General features: G+C 43.7%; 1 protein-coding gene across 1 annotated transcript in view; it reads left to right on the top strand.

Annotated features, from left to right (window-relative positions):
• MYO18B (myosin XVIIIB) overlaps positions 1–19,735 on the top strand; it is an 842,989-nt gene that overhangs the window by 361,219 nt on the left and 462,035 nt on the right. The window contains exon 22 of the mRNA XM_082258232.1: positions 17,613–17,722. Within this exon, the coding sequence (XP_082114358.1) occupies positions 17,613–17,722 (110 nt within the window). The remainder of the gene's footprint in view (positions 1–17,612; positions 17,723–19,735) is intronic.

Here is a 19,735-nt window from a genome sequence, read left to right as displayed (position 1 = left end):
CATTCTCTGATGAAGCTTGAAGATGGAGAAATTGTACTTCTGCTTTTTCCTTTTTCAGGGCTGATTTGCTTTCATACATTGGAAAAGTTCCAAATCAAACTTACTTTTCTCTTTCGTTCATTGACGGACACAGCTCCTGATTCTTCTTAACCATTGGGTTATACTGCCCTCTACAGGAGTAGGACACTAGGCAGGAAAAAGCTTGACTATGACTATGGGCAGTCCCAGGGGGTATACACTCACTCTCAGCTATAGGCACTCAGTTTTTTTTCTGCTTAGTCAGGAGTAAGGACCAAGTTTCTTGCTGGGATCTCTGGTCCTGGCATTTTTTTTATTTTAAATGTAATTTTTTTCCTCTTTTATTATTTTGTGTCTGTGAGAACTACAATCAAGTGCAAAGTGCGTGCAGACCGCAGCTCCGCCTAGGTCAGCCGCAACATAGCCCCACTGGACAGGGGCGGGCCTGAGAGTTAAACATCTTGCAAGGATGCATATGAACTGGCTTCGGCCTGAGTCACAGTGTTTCCTTCTGGCCAGCAGCACCCACATTACAATGGAGCGGTGTCCTGTCCCGAGCGGTACCTACCCTGTTCCTGGTGTGGTAAGTAGCTTTCCCCCCCCACTACCCCTGAGTTCCCCTCCGATGCCCCCAGCCACCCACAAAAATTTCAGTCACTGTGGGTCTTTCGGCACCCACAGGCCCTCCAAAGTGGCGAGGGTGTTCCTCTTTCCGCTTACCTTGACAACATTGTCACAAACAGTGGAGTTGTCCAAAATTCAGTGGTTTCTAGGCGTTTTTTGTTAGTGGTATCGTTTTGAGGCTTTACTGCGTAAAAGGTGGATGGTCCCACCTGTAGTGGACTTGCCGGTTTCCAGGTCAAAGTGAGTTACTTCCATCCCGGTTGAGAAGTCCCCGACCTTTACAGGTCCAGTTAATAAGAGGGCAGATGCTCTGGCCCACCATATGTGGCTGGTTCAGCGATTAGGCCGGTAATTACTATTGCCCTGCTGTCGCAAACTCTGATCGAGTGGGCTAAGCTTTTGTGCCGGGACCTGGAAGGAGAATAGCTTCTCCTGTCTTTGTGAAGCTTGCGGACCGGTTGGTCCAGGAGCTACAGTTTGTCTGTGATGCCTCCTTTGATTCTAGACTGTCTGTACCAGCAGTGGTCCTTTGGGAAATGCTTGTTTGTGGACTAGACTTCTAAGAAGGCCTTATCTGATCTCCCTCTTGTGGTGGGTCTACTGTTTGGAGCTTCCTTGGATAATATCGTTAAGGGTCTTACGGGGGAAGAGTGCTCTTCTTCCGCAGGCTACCAAGGGCAAGGAGCCTTGTCGAAGACGTGGGCCATTCTCCTTGTCTCCTAAGCAGCCTCTTCATCTCTCAGGATCTCAAGATTAGGGATCAAAAGTCAGGGACTCTACCAGAATTTCCAAGAGGACCTGGTTTGGCAAGCCACAAGCAGGCTCTTCCAGACCTGTGGACAAGGCTGCTTAAGGGGTGCCCTCACCTGTATCTGGGGTGGGGTAATATCTTCGCTGGTTTCTGGATCCATGGACATAGAAACATAGAAACATAGAATGTGTCGGCAGATAAGAACCATTTGGCCCATCTAGTCTGCCCAATATATCTGAATCCTATGAATAGTCCCTGGCCCTATCTTATATGAAGGATAGCCTTATGCCTATCCCATGCATGCTTAAACTCCTTCACTGTATTTGCAGCTACCACTTCTGCAGGAAGGTTATTCCATGCATCCACTACTCTCTCAGTAAAGTAATACTTCCTCATATTACTTTTAAACCTTTGCCCCTCTAATTTAAAACTGTGTCCTCTTGTGGTAGTTTTTCTTCTTTTAAATATGCTCTCCTCCTTTATCGAGTTGATTCCCTTTATGTATTTAAAAGTTTCTATCATATCCCCTCTGTCTCTTCTTTCTTCCAAGCTATACATGTTAAGGTCCTTTATCCTTTCCTGGTAAGTTTTTTCCTGCAATCCATGTACTAGTTTAGTAGCTCTTCTCTGAACTCTCTCTAGAGTATCTATATCCTTCTGGAGATATGGCCTCCAGTACTGCGCACAATACTCCAAGTGAGGTCTCACCAGTGTTCTGTACAGCGGCATAAGCACTTCTCTCTTTCTACTGCTTATACCTCTCCCTATACATCCAAGCATTCTGCTGGCATTTCGTGCTGCTCTATTACATTGTCTTCCCACCTTTAAGTCTTCTGAAATAATTACTCCTAAATCCCTTTCCTCAGATACTGAGGTCAGGACTGTGTCAAATATTCTATATTCTGCCCTTGGGTTTTTACGCCCCAGGTGCATTATCTTGCACTTATCCACATTAAATTTCAGTTGCCAGAGTTCTGACCATTCTTCTAGTTTTCCTAAATCCTTTTCCATTTGGCGTTTCCCTCCAGGAACATCAACCCTGTTACATATCTTTGTGTCATCAGCAAAAAGACAAACCTTACCATCGAGGCCTTTTGCAATATCACTTATGAAGATATTAAACAAAATTGGTCCCAGTACAGATCCCTGAGGTACCCCACTGGTAACATGACCTTGTTCTGAATGTTCTCCATTGACTACAACCCTCTGTTGTCTGTCACTCAGCCACTGCCTAATCCACTCAACAATATGGGAGTCCATGCTCAATGACTGCAGTTTATTGATAAGTCTTCTATGTGGGACAGTGTCAAAAGCCTTACTAAAATCTAGATATGCAATGTCTACTGCACCTCCACCGTCTATTATTTTAGTCACCCAGTCAAAAAAATCTATAAGATTTGTTTGACATGATCCCCCTGAAGTAAACCCATGTTGTTTTTCATCTTGCAATCCATGGGATTTAAGATGTTCCACAATCCTATCCTTTAATAGGGTTTCCATTAATTTGCCTACTATTGATGTCAGACTCACTGGTCTATAGTTGCTCGATTCCTCCCTACTACCTTTCTTGTGAATGGGCACGACATTTGCCAATTTCCAATCTTCCGGGACGACTCCTGTTACTAATGATTGGTTAAATAGATCTGTTAATGGTTTTGCCAGCTCACCACTAAGCTCTTTTAATAATCTTGGGTGTATCCCATCAGGACCCTGTGACTTATTTGTCTTCACTTTAGACAGCAATCTTAGAACGTCTTCCTCTGTAAAGACACATGCATCAAATGATTCATTAGTCATCCTTTCAAGTGGAGGTCCTTCTCCTTTTTCTTTTGTAAAAACTGAACAGAAGTATTCATTAAGGCAGTCGGCTAGCCCTTTATTCTCTTCTACATACCTTCCGTCCTTTGTTTTTAATTTAGTTATTCCTTGTTTTAATTTCCTTTTTTCATTTATATATCTGAAGAATGTCTTATCCCCCTTTTTCATAGACTGAGCTAGTTTTTCTTCTGCCTGCGCTTTAGAAGTTCTTATAACTTGCTTGGCCTCTTTCTGCCTAATCTTGTAGATTTCCTTATCTTCATTGCTCTGGGTTTTTTTTATAATTACAAAATGCTAGCATTTTATTTTTAATGATTTGGGCCACTTCTGCTGAGTACCACAGTGGTCTCTTCCTTTTTTTTTGCTTTTACTGACAAGTCTAATGCAATTTTCTGTTGCCTTCAATAATGCACCTTTTAAGTAGTCCCATTTCTCCTGGACTCCATGTAACCTGTTCCAGTCTGATAAGGACTCATTTATGACTAATTTCATTTTTGAAAAGTCTGTTTTTCTAAAATCTAAAACTTTTGTTTTTGTGTGGTGTGACTCTTTCACAGTTCTTATATTAAACCACACTGACTGGTGATCACTAGATCCCAAGGTTTCGCCTACAATGACATCATATACCGAATCCCCATTTGTGAATACCAGATCCAAAATGGCCTCCCTCCGGGTTGGCTCCTCAACCACTTGTTGCAGAGACAACCCCAGTAGGGAATTTAGAATATCTGTACTCCTGGTAGAACTTGCTATTTTGGTTTTCCAGTTTATATCTGGAAGATTGAAATCTCCCATAATGATAACTTCTCCTTTCATTGTCATTTTAGCTATTTCTTCAACTAGTAGATCATCTAGTTCTTTAACTTGACCAGGTGGTCTATATATCACACCTACACGAGTTACTGCATGATTAGCAAACTGCAACGTAACCCAAACTGACTCTATGTTGGCCTCACCAACTTGTATTAGGTTAGATTTAATGCTATCTTTCACATACAGGGCCACTCCTCCTCCTTTCTTGCCTTCTCTGTCTCTTCTGTATAAAGAGTACCCTGGTATGGTTATGTCCCAGTCATTTCTTTCATTAAACCATGTCTCCGTAACAGCCACTAAATCTACATTCTCAGATGCCATTATTGACCCAAGTTCATTGATTTTTTTACCTAAACTGCGAGCATTTGCAGACAGGACTCTGAGCTTATCATTTCTTAACCTCTGTGCTTCTGACCTGTTCTGGCATTGTTTCGGGGGGCAATTGGACTCTTGTATTTTCACTCTTTTGCCCCCCCTTCCTAGTTTAAATACTCTTTCGCAAATTCTTGGAGTTGTTCACTAAGTACATTTGTTCCTTTGAGAGAAAGATGCAAACCATCTTTTTTGTACAGTTCCTTTCTATTCCAAGTAGAGCTATCATGAGAAACAAAGCCAAATCCTTGCTCTTGACACCATTTACTAAGCCATATGTTGAACTCCTTTATGCGCCTCTGCCTATCATTCTGAACATTATGCACAGGCAGAACTTCAGAAAATGAAATGGTGGATGCAAAATCCTGTATGTCATTTCCAAGTGTGATAAAAGATTTTTTCACCTCTGACACTTCATTGCAAGCCAGGTCATTTGTCCCTAGATGGACAAGAACATCCACGTCCCCTTCCTGCTTTGCTTGCTTAACAATATTAATAATACGTCTTCTATCTCGCCTAGCAGTAGCACCAGGGAGACATCTCACAGAACCATTTTCTTTAAGCTCCACACTTCTTATGATTGAATCACCCAGCAACAGCTGCTTCCTTTGAGACTTCACTTTATCTTTTTTGTCCTTGGCTGCAGTCTTGCATACATTAGACATAGGAGTCGATGGTTTCTCACCCTCTGTGCTTGAGTCCATATCCATGTTGTCCTTACATTCTGAGAGTGCTGCAAATGAATTTTGGAGAACCACAGACTGTGGGACTTGTCTTCTATCCACCACTCTAAGTCTTCCAGAACCTACAGTAACCCATCTGCCATTTCTGGGGGTCCTCTGTGGCAGTGGCATTGCAGCAGTCCCAGCTGGAGTTTGTTTAACAGATAATTTAAATATCTCTGATTTCAAAAATGCAATTTCCTGCTGCAGTAAGGAGAATTGCCTACAGATCTGACAGCATCCGAATCTCCAAAGAGTGGAACATGAAATAAATGCACAACAATTCCTGCACTGAACCAAGTCTGCCATTTTAAATAGGAGAAAAAAAAAAATAAATGTAAATTTAAGTCAAACAAATCTTACCTTTTTTTTTCGTTTTCCACCTTCCAGCCTACCTCCTGACTATCTCCTGCAATATCTCTTCACTGTACTTAAAATGGTGTACTTGAATGGTCCTCCCTAGTACAGGTCAAGTGGGTCCACAAAGTTATTCTGTCAGGCTACAAGATCGAGTTTGGTCTTGTCCTCCAGATCACTTACAGGGTCTCTTTGGGGCAGTGCAAGACTTGTTATTTTAGGAGTGATTTTTCCAGTTCCGACTTTGGAAAATTTATAAGGGTTTTTTACTCAAACCTCTTTACAGTCCCCAGGAAGGAAGGCAAGGTACTTCCAATTCTGGACCTCAAGGAGCTAAGCTGCTTTGTGCGAGTACAGAAGTTCTGCATGGAGTTCATTCCCATGGTAGTGGCGTCCCTACATCAGGGAGATTTCTTCTTACTTCTTTCGTCATCAAGGATGCCAACCTGCACATTCTAATATGTGCTGGTCGCCAGCCCTTCCCCAGTTTTGCCGTGGATGAGGAGTATTATCAGTTTGTGGCGCTGACCTTTGGTCTCACCTCTGCACCCTGGGTCTTCACAGGAGTGTTGTTTGAGTCAGCAGGGGATCGCGGTACTGGGGCACTTGAACGTTCATCTTCTGCGAGCAGAGCCCCCGACTACTCTGATGGACTACTGGAGATTGCTCTGCAAACTCTGAGGGAGTTGGGTGGGATCCTGAACATTCAGGAATCTGCTTTGGTTCTGTCCACTAAAAATGGCCTATCTGGGTCTGACTCTGGACTCGGCCGCAGCCAGAGTGTTTCTTCCTCGAGAAAAACTTCATACATTGCAGGAGGCAATTCAGCTTCTGTTGTTCAGCAAATAGTTATCCCTCTGGGCATGCATGCGTGTGCTGGGCCTGATGGTGTCCACCCTCAAGGTGGTCTGTTTGCACAGTTACACACAAAATCTCTGCTAAAGAGATTCTGGTGAAATGGGTCAAGAATCAAATGTCTTTAGAGGTGACTTTGCTCTCTGGCACTTCGACAGGGAAAATCCTTCTTTTCCTGTACTGGTCAGTTGTCTCCACAGATGCCAGCCTGTCCGGGTGGGGAGGCATCCTCAGCACAGACATTTTCAAGGGGTCTGGACTCTGGCAGGGCCCAAACTGCCGTTTAGTGTACTGGAACTCCAGGCGATCAGACTGTCTGGCTCATTGGATAATTGTCTTCAGGGGTGTCTGGTACAAATTCATTCGGACAATGCCACGGCCGTGGTCTATGTCAATCACCAAGGGGGCACAAGAAGTGTCCTGGTGGCTCGGTAAGTAGCCGGCATTCTAAGGTGGGCTGACTGATTCGTTCCAGCCCTCTCAAACTTCTGCCATGACTCCAGTTAGTGTCTCCTGGGCTTTCCGGCTTCAAGCGTCAGTGATGCAGGTTTTGCAAGGCGGCCACCTGGGCATCAGTGCACATTTTTACAAAGTTTTTTTGTAAAGTGGTTGTGTTGGCATCTGCAGATGCTTCTTTTGGCAATATGGTTTTGTTGGCTGCTGTTTAGAGGACCTGGTCCTCTTTGAGGGTGTATTGTTTATGGTTGAGCTCTATGTTACCTGGTTGGCTATGGTAAGCCTTGGGAATTTTTTTCTAATGTTTTCCCACCCATCGTGTTTGACATTGCTTTGGGACGTCCCAATGGTTAAGAAGAATCAGGAGCTGTGTCCATCAATGAACGAAAGACAAAATGGGATTTTTGACCTACCGTAAAATGTATTTCTCTGATATTCATTGACGGACACAGCACCCACCCCTCTGTGGAGTTGGCTTTCTTATGACACTGCTTGTAACAAAACTGAGTAACAAAACTGAGTGCCTATAGCTGAGAGTGGGACGGCCCATAGGCGTAGTCAAGCTTTTTCCTGCCTAGTGTCCTACTCCTGTAGGGGGCAGTATATGGTTAAGAAGAATCAGGAGCTGTGTCCGTCAATGAACATCAGAGAAATGGATTTTACGGTAAGTCAAAAATCCCATTTTATTGGTAACTTTATTTGGCTTACTGTATATTGCATATTATATTACTATATATTACTCTACATGTCATACATGTCATAGCTGCATAAAATCCAGTATACATATATGATATATATGTTTGTAAAAGCTATAACTTTTGCACAAACCAATTACAGTATACACCTTTTTGGCTTTTTTTTTATTTTTTTATCAGAGTTGAATATGTTTTATAACAGAAAGTAGATAATATGTCTTTTTTCTTTTGGGTGTTTTATAATTTATATCACAAAAAATAAAAATACCCAGTGGTAATCCGATACCACCAAACGAAAGCTCGATTTGTGTGAAAACAAAAATGATAAAAATTACATTTGTATATAGTGTTGCGTGACTGCGCAATTGCCAGTTAAATTAGCACAGTACTGATTAGCAAAAAAATGCTCTGGTCATCAATGGGGTAAAACCTTTCTGGAGCTCTGTTCAAGTGGTTAAAACATTTCTTTCAAAAATGCTACTCTATCTCCAACTTCTTTTTATTTGTACAGCAGGATAGACTTCTAATGAATTCCTGTATAATAATGATTATTACTCTTGTTAGAACTATTCCAAATATTTGCACACATCCTTAAATATATGATACAGTATTACCAAATCATGACTAGCCTGTATTGTTTGTTAGATCTCAATTTCCTGCCCATACCATGTTTACATATTTTTCAGCTGAATATACATGTCTGGTAGACGCATGGAATATTCTGCTAGGCTTAATTAGTTGAGTCTTGATCCTCCCAGGGGTTGTCAGATGCCAGCCTCCAGCTTGGCAGTAATAGACAGCAGGTGCATAAAATACCAATATATGGGATCTACCTCAGCTTTACTCTGCATAAATATTCTTCCCTTTCTAAATAATTTCATCCACAAAACAGCTTTTGAGACTTATCTGATGCATGTGAAATAAAAATGTCAGGAAAAATAATATCTAAGTGAAAACATTCAAAATTTAATTTGAAATCTTTACCGCATCAGCACAATACTCTGTTTCTAGACACATATTGAATAAGTATTTATATGTTTATGATTTAAATGTTTCTCTCTTTCTAGTACAATCTGTAAATTAGTTTGAATTGCATTTTATGATTTTTTTTTTTAAAAGTTACAGCCCAGAACTAGCTGTGTTCACGCTATTGCGAATCGGATGCGCCTTACACCACATCCAATTCACATTTTCAGTTTCCCTGTTTACCTGTGCCCCCCCCCTCCCTTCCTTGTTGAGAGGGGAGAAGAGATTAGTGCTGTGCACGGCTACATCTATTCTCCCTTCTCTTCCTCTTCACACAGCTTTTGAGCAGTAGCAGAAAGCCAATGGCTCTTGCTGCTGTCAATCAAATGCAGTGAAGAGGAAGTAGGGGGTGGCTGTGTAAGTCTTTGGAGACGACCATAGATAAACAGGTCAGGAGCGAGCACACATTGTGTGTCCCCATAGCAAACGGCTTGCAATGGGGACACACAAAGAAGAGGAGGAGCCAAGATTGCTGTTGGGGATCTGAGAAGAGGAGGGCCGGGGCAACTCTGTGCAATACCACTGCACAGAGCAGGTGGGTATAACATTTTGTTTTTTTAATTTAAAAGAAAAATCTGACTTTGGTGGCACTTTAAGAGGAACGTATGAACTAAATTATACCTTGGTAGTAGGGGTCAGTCTTACAAAATGTTTTAAACGGGGGTCAATCAAAATGGGTAGTCTGCGTTCTGTATTAGAAACTTGAAAATGTTTTTCAGTTGCAAATACAAAGTGTTTTCTGATGTTGGGAGATTATGTGATTTCTTTAGATTTTCAAATTATCTAATTTCTTTGAATGATATTCAATCATACACTCTGTAGATATGAGTTAAGTACCATCTTTGGACAAATTGAAGGGAGTCAAAACTTGGATAGAAAGTGGGATTGCCCCATGACATGAAAAGGGGCACATGAAACGACAAGAGTATTTTTAGTTATCCCATATCTTGAGGGAATGCTTCATGATAGGGTTTGACAAAAGTTGTCTATATTGGAGTAGGAAGCAAAGAACAGTACAGACACAGAGCAGGGTTAAAAAACAGGCATCCAAACTCACTCATAGGCAGACAGTGGACATGACATGAAAAAGGATAGGTTGCAATATTTGAGCGGCATAGAAGTACCTACCCATGTGTGGGACTCCTAAACCTCGTTTCATCTTGGTCTCATAGAGGGCATTGCAGACTATCCTGGGTCTTTGGTGCTCCTAAATATACACTATATAACCAAAAGTATTGGAATGCCTGACTTTACACGCACATGAAATTTAATGGCATCCCAGTCTTAGTACGTAGGGTTCAATATTGAGTTGGCCCACCCTTTGCAGCTATAACAGCTTCAACTATTTTGTGAAGGCTGTCCACAAGGTTTAGGAGTGTGTTTATGGGAATGTTTGATTATTCTTCCAGAAGCACATTTGTGAGGTTAGGCACTGATGTTGGAGAGAAGGCCTGATTCGCAGTCTCCACTCTAATGTATCCCATAGGTGTTCTGCCGGTTTAAGGTCAGGACTCTGTGCAGGCCAGTCAAGTTTCTCCACTCAAGCTCGTTCATTCGTGTCTTTATTGACCTTGGTGGGGGGGAAGAGATTATGGCATGGGGTTGTTTTTCAGGAGTTGGGCATGGCCCCGTAGTTCCAGTGAAGGGAGCGCATAAGGCGTCATTATACCAAGACATTTTGGACATTTTCATGCTCCCAGCTTTGTGGGAACAGTTTGGGGTTGGCCTCTACCTGTGATACCATGACTGTGCACCAGTGCACAAAGCAAGGTCCATAAAGACAAGGATTAGTGAGTTTGGGATGAAGGAACTTGACTGTCCTGCACACAGTTCTGACCTCAACCCAATAGAACACCTTTGGGATGAATTAGAACGCAGACTGCGAGCCAGGCTTTCTCTCCAACATCAGTGCCTGACCTCACTTCTGCCCTTGTGGAATGGTCAAACATTTCCATAGACACACTCCTAAACACACTCCTAAACCTTGTAGACAGCCTTCCCAGAAGAGTTGAAGCTGTTATAGTTGCAAAGGGTGGGCCAACTCAATATTGAACCCTACAGACTAAGACTGGGATGCCATTAAAGTTCATGTGCGTGTTAAGACTGGCGTCCCAATACATTTGGTAATTTAGTGTACTTCAGTGTCTGTTAAGGAAGATATATGATACATGTGGGGGTACTAAAATCAGGCAATAAAGTCATTTTATAGCAATCTAGCCAAGACGAAGAATGTTGTGTTCTGGAAGGAGTTCTTGTACATTTCGAATAGGGGAAGTGAGATAGCTCTATATGTAGACTCATAGGGGTTAGCAAGATTAGGCATCCATAGGAACTAATATAAATGTCGAAGAGTCTGTGCCAGGGTAGTGGTAAGAGATACAGTTAGAGCGTTAAGACTTTTGCCTGTTTATATAAAAGCCGAGGGAGACAAGTAAGGTAAAAGTTTGAGGAGGTTGGGAATAGAGGTAACGGGATTAGTCAGAAATATTATAAGGTCATCTGCGAAAAGACAGTGTTTGTGGTGGTAACCAATGACCTCCATACCTTGGATGTTTGGCTTTTGTGCTATTATGGGGCTAAATGGCCATGAAAAATAGAGGAGGCAAGAGGGGAAAGCCTTGACATGTGCCAGCGAGGACAAAACCCATTTTTTCAGTAAATTGACAAAAGATTAGAGCCTCTGTCAGGTTATTGTTAGTATTTATGATTTCCTGTTTTAGTGATGAGGGAAAAGGAACTGAGGTGAAAGCCCCCCAGGGGGATAATGGATAACAATAAAGATTTGACAAAAGTATGTACTTTTTCTAGGTGTAATGGAAAGTAAAAAAAAAAAATAAGTTTTAGCCACAGTCAAACATTATTATTTAGATACAGGATCACATATGTTACCTTTGCTTTGAAAATTACATTTTTGTTTTGGTACATGTGCATACATTTCATAATTGATTATCACAAATATCTTTCTTCAATTAATCTGAAAAAGATCACACTCCTGACAATCTGTTTATAAATACCTGTGTTCCTGAAAGAAAATATATTGCTTATGTCTTAATGATTGTTAGTGATAATGACATGGACTGAAAATGTGTGTTGCTGCATATGACAAATAATGGTACTGGCCCATTAGGATGAAGAACATAACGACTTCTACTTAATTAATGATGTTGTTAAGAAATAGCTGCCAGGAACTTTTAAGTTAAATTGCTACATCTATTCTACTTGGATTAAAAAATGAATTGCTCTTGTCAGCAAATCTTAACTTCTTCTGTGCTGGTACCTAATATCCTGGGGTCAAACATAATTTTTCCACTGTAGGTGCTAAACTTTTTTAAATAGAAGGTTAATAGAAATCCTGATGGCATCAAGCAGAGATCACCAGAGACTAGCCATTCCTTTAGGAAGGTCATTTTTAATCAATACTTTGTAGATCATCGTTGTCACCTCTGACAGTCAATTTATATACTATTTCATTTTAATGCCACTGAAAAAATCAGGGTTTCGACAGGTAGTTTAATGCAGCAAATTTAACTCTAGTGTAAGCCATCTTGTCTTAGATGACATAATATATGAGTTTAGTGCTTTATTTACTCTAAAAGTCCCTTCTGCTGTATGAAGTAGCACAAAAGTAGCACGAAAAAACTGTAAATCTGCCATTATTTTTTTTTTTTTTTGCGTTCACAGGTTACCTTTGAAAACTTGTAAGTAAACCAACAACAGTATGAAAGTGGGATAGGGATGCATAGATTGGTAAATACAGCCCTCCTCTGCAGGCTCATGATTGATAGTCCATACACACGACAAGAAGCATTATTTAAAGCTGAAGTTTAGGTATGATTTTTATTGCATAGTTACATTGGTCCAATGTAATTATACAATAAAATCATACCTAAACTTCAGCTTTAAAGTAGATCTAAACCCAATCACTAAAATCTCATGCAACCTTTAAAATGCTAATGCAGCTTCAAAAGTTATTTTCAACAACTAAAGATGTACAAGGGTGTAAATTAATGTTTGTTATACAGATATGTGTCATGGACATGCAATAATGTCTGGTAGCTTACCTGTTCCTCATGTCTGCATTAAGGGCCAGACTCTTCCTTCTGGCTGCTTTTATCATCTCTCTTCCCTGTTTGGCTCCACCCCAGGCCATTCCAGGAAGTCTATATTAACCAGCACACTGCAGGTCTGCTTTGCTGTTCAACAGTGTTTGTTAGTTGTTTCCTGTCTGCCATGTGCTTGATCTACCTTTCTGTGTACCGACTTTGGCTTGTCTCTTACTACTCCTGTTTGCCTGTGACCCTGACCTTTGGCCTGTCCCTTGGTTTCCCTTGTCTGCCTGTTGTCCTGACCTCGGCTTACCCATCACTATCCCTTGTGTCCTGAGTGGGTGCTTCCCCTCTCACCCTACTGAGCGTGACCCGGGGGACCCCAGGGGCTGCGACCTGGGCCCAGCTGCAGCCAAGTCTATCCTCACCACTAGAGGCTCTGGTAAACACCTTCTGGGTCTTAGAATCCGTGCCCTGGGGAATCTCCAAGGCCTGCAGGCGGTTTCTCAGCCAATTCACCATCCATTTTGAGCTTCAGCCGTGAAACTTCCAGGTCAGATCGGGCAAAGGTAGCCTATATTATTTCCCTCCTTTCCTGTGAAGCTCTAGCCTGGGCTGCCCCCCTATGGGAGAAGAATAAACCGGTAGTTTCCAACCTGTCCGACTTCTTAAAGCTCTTTCGTAACATCTTCGAGGAGCTGGCTTGGGCCTCTTCAGCGGCTAGTGCTCTTTTACATCTCCGCCAAGAATCCCGTTCAGTGGGATAATATGCTCTCCAGTTCCGTATCCTCTCAGCTGAATTGAGCTAGAACAATGAGGCCCTGGTCATTACCTTTTTGCATGGCCTCTCTGACCGAGTGAAGGACGAGTTACCCGGAAGAACCATCCCCGTCGGTCTGGACGATGTCATCTCCTTATGCAACCAGATCGATATTCCTTTTCAGGAGAGGTCCATAGAAAAAAGATGCCAACACTCCCTAGGTCTTAGCGAGTTTGAGCTCCCCTCACTTCGTCCCGTTGAGCATCCTCTGCCTGTTGAGGAACCTATGCAACCCATAGAAGAAAGACGCCAACACTCCCTTGGTCCTAGCCAGTCTGAGCTCCCCTCACTTCGTCCCATGGAGCATCCTCTGCCTGTTGAGGAACCTATGCAGCTGGGCCGGACCAGACTAACCCCCGAAGAACATGCTAGGCGCAGAACTTTGGGCTTATGCCTCTATTGTGGAGGCAAGGGCCACCTTCGTGACTCCTGCTCGCTTCGCCCGAGAAACGCCCGGGTAATACATTTAGAAGGGGGAATATTGGACCCAGAAACATCACCTTCCCATATTCTTCTTCCAGTGTCCCTTCATGTAAGCACTTCTTCCCAATCGACCCTTGCGTATCTGGATTCCAGGGCTGGCGGCAACTTTATGGACTGGAGAACTGCTTCTTCTATAAAGCTCACCCTTTCTCCCCTTTCTACGCCGTTGGTAGTCTTGGCAATTGAGGGCACAGTTCTTCCAGGGGGCCCTATTCGCTTCCAGACACTACCTATTAGGATGTCAGTAGGGATTCTCCAACAGGAGTGGATATCCTTTCTCACCCTACCCAAAGCCTCTACCCCCATTGTATTGGGCCTTCCTTGGTCAAAGCTCCACTCTCCCCATGTGGACTGGGTCTCTGGGCAGATTCTGGCTTGGGGCTCCTCATGTCTCTCGTCATGCCTTTCCAAGATGACCCCAAAGGAGAGACTTCCGGTTCCTACCACATCGGTATCTTCTGACCCTCCCGCTGCATACAGCGATTACTGGGATGTGTTTTGTAAGAAATCAGCTGAGGTGATTCCTCCCCAAAGGTCCTTTGACACTTTGGACAAGGAGTCCACTCCTAAACCTGAGCCGACAGGGTGCAGCTGTCACCTGGCTACAGGTGACCTGACAATATGGTAGCATATTGAATATAAATTTAAAACAAAGCTAATGAAAGGGTGGGGTGTAGGGATATGTTGCATGAATAATTGGTTTTAGATTCCTGTTTCTGAGTATATAATCAGTATCCATGGTGAGAGATTGTTGGGATGGAGAGAAGATAGATACACATAAAAGGCATAGGGGATGTAAAGTGAATAGCCTACTGTGGGAAATAGAATTAGTGAAGGAAATACGAGGAAAGTAGAAATGAAAGGATGGAAGAGGGAAGACTGAGAGAGAAAATAAAGGGGAGGAATTTAGAGGTTTTGGGAGGGGGCCAGAGTCTTCAGGTTATAACTTGGCGTGGGGGAACCATAGGGACCAAAGTTTCAAGAATCTCTCATGTGGTTCCTAAACAAGCTTTAAACATTTGCATCTTTAATTTAGCCCAGGTTCACATTGAGCCAATTTGACATGTGATTTGACATATCAAATCGCATGCCAAATCAGGACCCATTGCCGTCATTGTGACGCCAATACTTAGCTACCCTGCCATGAAGGTCCAAGCACTTTCTGTACCAGCATATATTATACAAACATGGTCTATCCGTAAACTGTTCCAAAGCAATGGTGTGCATCAGCAGCACAAGGATACAAAAATGGATTAAAAAAAGAACACACAGCGAGAATGTTACAGAACAGCAGAGAGGCACTACCTCCTTGATTTTCTATCTTTCTTCAAAATAAGGAATAATTTTGGCTCCACAGCCAACAGTACCTAAATTGCTATGGATTGATATGTACTCTGGATATCTCTGTTAGAACTTATCATTCATCCTATACAATGAGGTGTGCTTTACATGTATGTAAACTCAATGATACATACACAAAAAATAAATTCCTAAAAAAAAAAAAAGGAAATTATTTATGATACACTACTCAGCGCTTCTGAAAACAAAGGATCATCCTGTTAGGGTTTAAATTTACTTTAAATTCCATCTCCAATGTCCAGTGCCTCCACTGTGTTGAAGAAATATCTTCCTTCATCATGTGTGTATTACAGAAAAAACATTATGTTGTGTTTTGTAGTAATGAGTACCGTCCTACCTGGTGACTTGAGTCTAAAAATTGAAGAACTATAGATATATATAGAGATAGATAGATAGATATACTGTATATAAACATACTACAGGGGGAGACATATTTTCTCATTATATGTGCAGGTCCTGTTTCCTGCAATGCTACATCTTGGCTTTGCTTTACTGCTCATCTTTCCAAAGCACTCTCAATGTGGCTTTATCAAATCCAAGGTTCACATTTTCACGGTTGCGCGTGCCCCGTTTGAGCGAGCACAGCAGCCCATTCATATTAGTGGGCTGCTGTACCTGCATTTCCTGCAGAAAGGTGCCTAAACCTTTCTTTAAATGCAGATGCACGTAGACTGGACCGCAGTTTTTAGTGGAGTTGCCATTAAGAGTTAAAAGCATCCCCGTGCGTTTTCCTAAAAACAACATGTTTTTTTGTGTTGCATGGAGATGCAGGACTGCATGTGAATTACAAGCACTCCTGTACCCATATAGATGAAAACTTAGCCTTAGAGAATAAGCCTTAAGGCTCTGTTCACATCTAGGCATTTTTGAGCGATTTTCTGCTCTAAGCCTCAGCTCTAAAGACGCCCAACAAGACAAATCCCATTCACATCTGAGTGTTCTGTCGCCTTAAGCAAAATGCTGTTGGTCAAAAAAGTACCTGAGCTTCTTTTCTGGCAGATTACAGGTGTTTTTTATTTTTTTTCACTGGTCACTTGTCAACCTAAGAACGCCCACACAAAAACGCCTGAAAAACACCTGTAAAAATAGCAATGCCTAGATGTAAACGTAAGCTTAACCGCTTACTACCCGCCCATCGTCAAATGACGGCGGAGCGGTGTACCTATTATCCTGGGGCGCCGTCATATGAGGGCACACCAGAACAGCCGTGTTGCTAGGACACGGCGCGATCCCGATCTCGGTAAAGAGTCAATGACATGCCAATCACAGCCGGTCACATGTAAATGAGGAAGTGCCGTTATTCGGCTCTCCTCGGCTCACACTGTCAATGTGTGAGCCGAGGAGAGCCGATAAGTGGCTCTTCCTCATAGGGGACTGTGGAAATGTAATCAGGGCACTGGTGATCACAAGAGGGAAATAAACTGCTATAACTGCCCACCATCAGTGCCCACAGTGCCCGCCATCAGTGCCCCCCATCAGTGCCCACAATCAGTGCCCATAGTGCTGCCAGTCAGTGCCTGCTCATCTAAGCACTGATGAGCACTGACTGGCAGCACTATGGGCACTGAGTGTGGGCACTGATGGTGCTGCCCATCAGTGCTCATCAGTGCCGCCCATCAGTGCTCATCAGTGCCACCCGTCAGTGTCCATCAGTGCCGCCTCTCAGTGCCCATCAGTGCCGTCCATCAGTGCTGCCTCTCAGTGCCCATCAGTGCCACCTCTTAGTGCCCATCAGTGCCACCTCTCAGTGCCCAGCAGTGCCACCTATCAGTGCTCATCAGTGCCGCCTATCAGTGCCGCCTATCAGTGCCACCTATCAGTGCTCATCAGTGCGGCATATTAGTACCTCCTCATCAGTGCCACCTCATTAGTGCCCATAAGTGCCACCTCATCAGTGCCCATAAGTGCCACCTCATCAGTGCCCATCAGTGCAGCCTATCAGTGCCCATCAGTGCCGCCTTATCAGCGCAAATCAGTGAAGGAGAAAAATGTATTTATTTTCAAAATTTACTCACAGAAAATAAGAAAAACTTTTTTTTTCAAAATTTTCTGACTTTTTTTATTTTTTTTGTAAGAAATAAAAAAACCCAGAGGTGAATAAATACCACCAAAAGAAAGCTCTATTTGTGTGAAAAAAATTATAAAAATTTCATATGGGTATAGTGTAGCATGACCGCGCAATTGTCATTCAAAGTGTGAGAGCGCTGAAAGCTGAAAATTGGCCTGGGCAGGAAGGGGGTGAAAGTGCACTGTAGGCAAGTGGTTAAGCTGGCCAACCATGAAAGCCTGTAGCTTTTGTCTCTAGGGAAATAATAACAGAAACCTACCTGAGGTTGCAAATTTTGCTTATGTAAACTCTATGTATTTGATGATTTACTAAATTATTTATATTTAAAGGTTACAGTGAACGTATGGGTCTCACAGAGTTTCGACTACGCTTTCAAGTTTTGGCGGCACAGGTCATGAAGAAATACAACAATACATATGAACCTGTGGATGAGAGAAGGGTAAAGTAAAGCAAATGTTAAATAATCAATAAAAGTGTTACCGCTCTTAAATGCAGCACTGTAGTGGTAAATCATACAAAAATACACATAAATTCAAATAAAAACACAGAAATTCTCTCTCTCTCTCTCTCTCTCCCTCCCCCCTCTCTCCCTCTCTCTCCCTCTACCTCTACTTCCCTCTCTCTCTCCCTCTCTCGTGCTTCTTCATGCAAGATCACAATAGTGACCCCACCCATGCTCCAGGGGGCCTGTGTGGTCTCCCTGTCACATTAGGTTTTACACTGGGTCGGCAAACTGTCAATCACAATCTACCTGTCAATCATGGGAAGGGCACTCCCCTATTGATACCATTCACAGCCCCACTGACACCATCTACTGACACTGTCCACTCCCCTACTGACATCGTCCACTGCCCTACTGACACCATCCACTGCCCTACAGACGCCATCTAGTGCTCTACTAACATCATCCACTGCCCTACTGACACCGTCCACACAGTGTCCACTACCTTGCTGACACTGTTAACACACTGTTAACACTGTTAACACTGTTAACTGTCCATTTTTAAGGTAAGCTAAGTTTATGGGACTGTTTGCAGTCCCTCCTGTGGGTAAGTGTGTGTAATGCCTGGTACCTTCCATAGGTTCATGATGGCCAGCAGTGGACAGGGCCTGTCCTCCTTCTGGGTGAGGATGGGGGTGCTCTGCTGATAGATAGACTGTCTGGCTGCCTGTGCCTCATGCCTGTCCTCGTCCTCGGGGCTCCGATCAGCCTGTCCTCCGAGCCACTGTCTGGGCTGGGAGGAGAGAAGAGGCTGGAGGAGTCCAGGGTCTGGGAGGCGCTGCCGCATCGGGGGTCCTGCTTCTGCTGCTGCTCACCTCTCTCTCCTGGGCTCCTCAGTCCTAGCCGCCCTCGCTGCTTGCTTTCTCCCTGCTCTCGCCGCTATCAGTTTGTGACTCCCCATGACAAAAGTGTCTCAAGGGGGAGCTGCTTTGGGGCCCACATAAATGACTGGGCCCTGGTCAACTTCTCCTTTTGCCTCGTGTTAGAGATGGACCTGGTCCTCAACCCCCCCTTTAAATCATCACCCCCGCCCCACAGTACTGTCCTCTGCCAACATCACATCAACCCCCCACAGTACTGTCCTCTGTCCCTTCACATCACCTCCCAGCAGAACTGAGCCCCCTTTACATCACCTCCACAATGCTGCCCCCCTTCACATTGCCCCCCATTACATCTTACCCAGCAGCACTGCCCCCCCTCACAACACTACCCCCCCAACAGTAGTGTGTTCTGCCCTCTTCACATCAAACACCCACCCACAGCACTGCCCCCCTTCATATCCCCCCAAAGCACTGCCCCCCTCTCACATCACAACACTCCCACAGTAATATGCTCTGCCCTCCTCACATCAGCCCCCCTACAGCACTGTCCCCCTTCACACCCCCCACAGCATTGTCCCCCTTTACATTACCTCCCCACAGCACTGCCCCCTCCCTTTACATTACCCCCTCCCCCCACACAGCACTGCCCCTCTTCACATTTTACCCCCCCTCCACAGCACTGTCTATCCGCTTTACATGACACACAGCCTAGCCAGAGTAGTGACCTCTGCCCCCTTCACTCTCCTACCTTAGAGTGGAGAGCGGAAGGCAGAACATTTCTGGTTCAGCTGTGGGATGCACAGCACAGCATTAAACAGAGCACAAGAACTGCTGGGGTTAAATTTTGTATTAATCAGCAAGTGATTGGCTGCTAGGTCTGCCCTGCATCCAATCACCTGCTGGGTAACTATAAAAGTTAACCCTGGCAGCTCACGCTCCTGTGTTCTGTTTGATTCTGTTCTGTGCCTCCCATACCCAATCCAGAAACATTCTGACAGCTCCAGCTCCTGTGCTCTGTTCAATGCTGTGCTGCACCTCCCACACCTGATCCAGAAATGTTCTGACAGCTCCTGCTCCCATGCTCTGTTCAATGCTGTGCAGCACCTCCCTCACGCGATCCAGAAAAGTT

Source organism: Pelophylax lessonae, assembly GCF_965119305.1.
Source record: "Pelophylax lessonae genome assembly, chromosome: 1".
NCBI classification, from domain to species: Eukaryota; Metazoa; Chordata; class Amphibia; order Anura; family Ranidae; genus Pelophylax; species Pelophylax lessonae.
The sequence above is the reverse complement of the archived record's forward strand: the minus strand, read 5'-3'. Positions and strand labels throughout refer to the sequence as shown.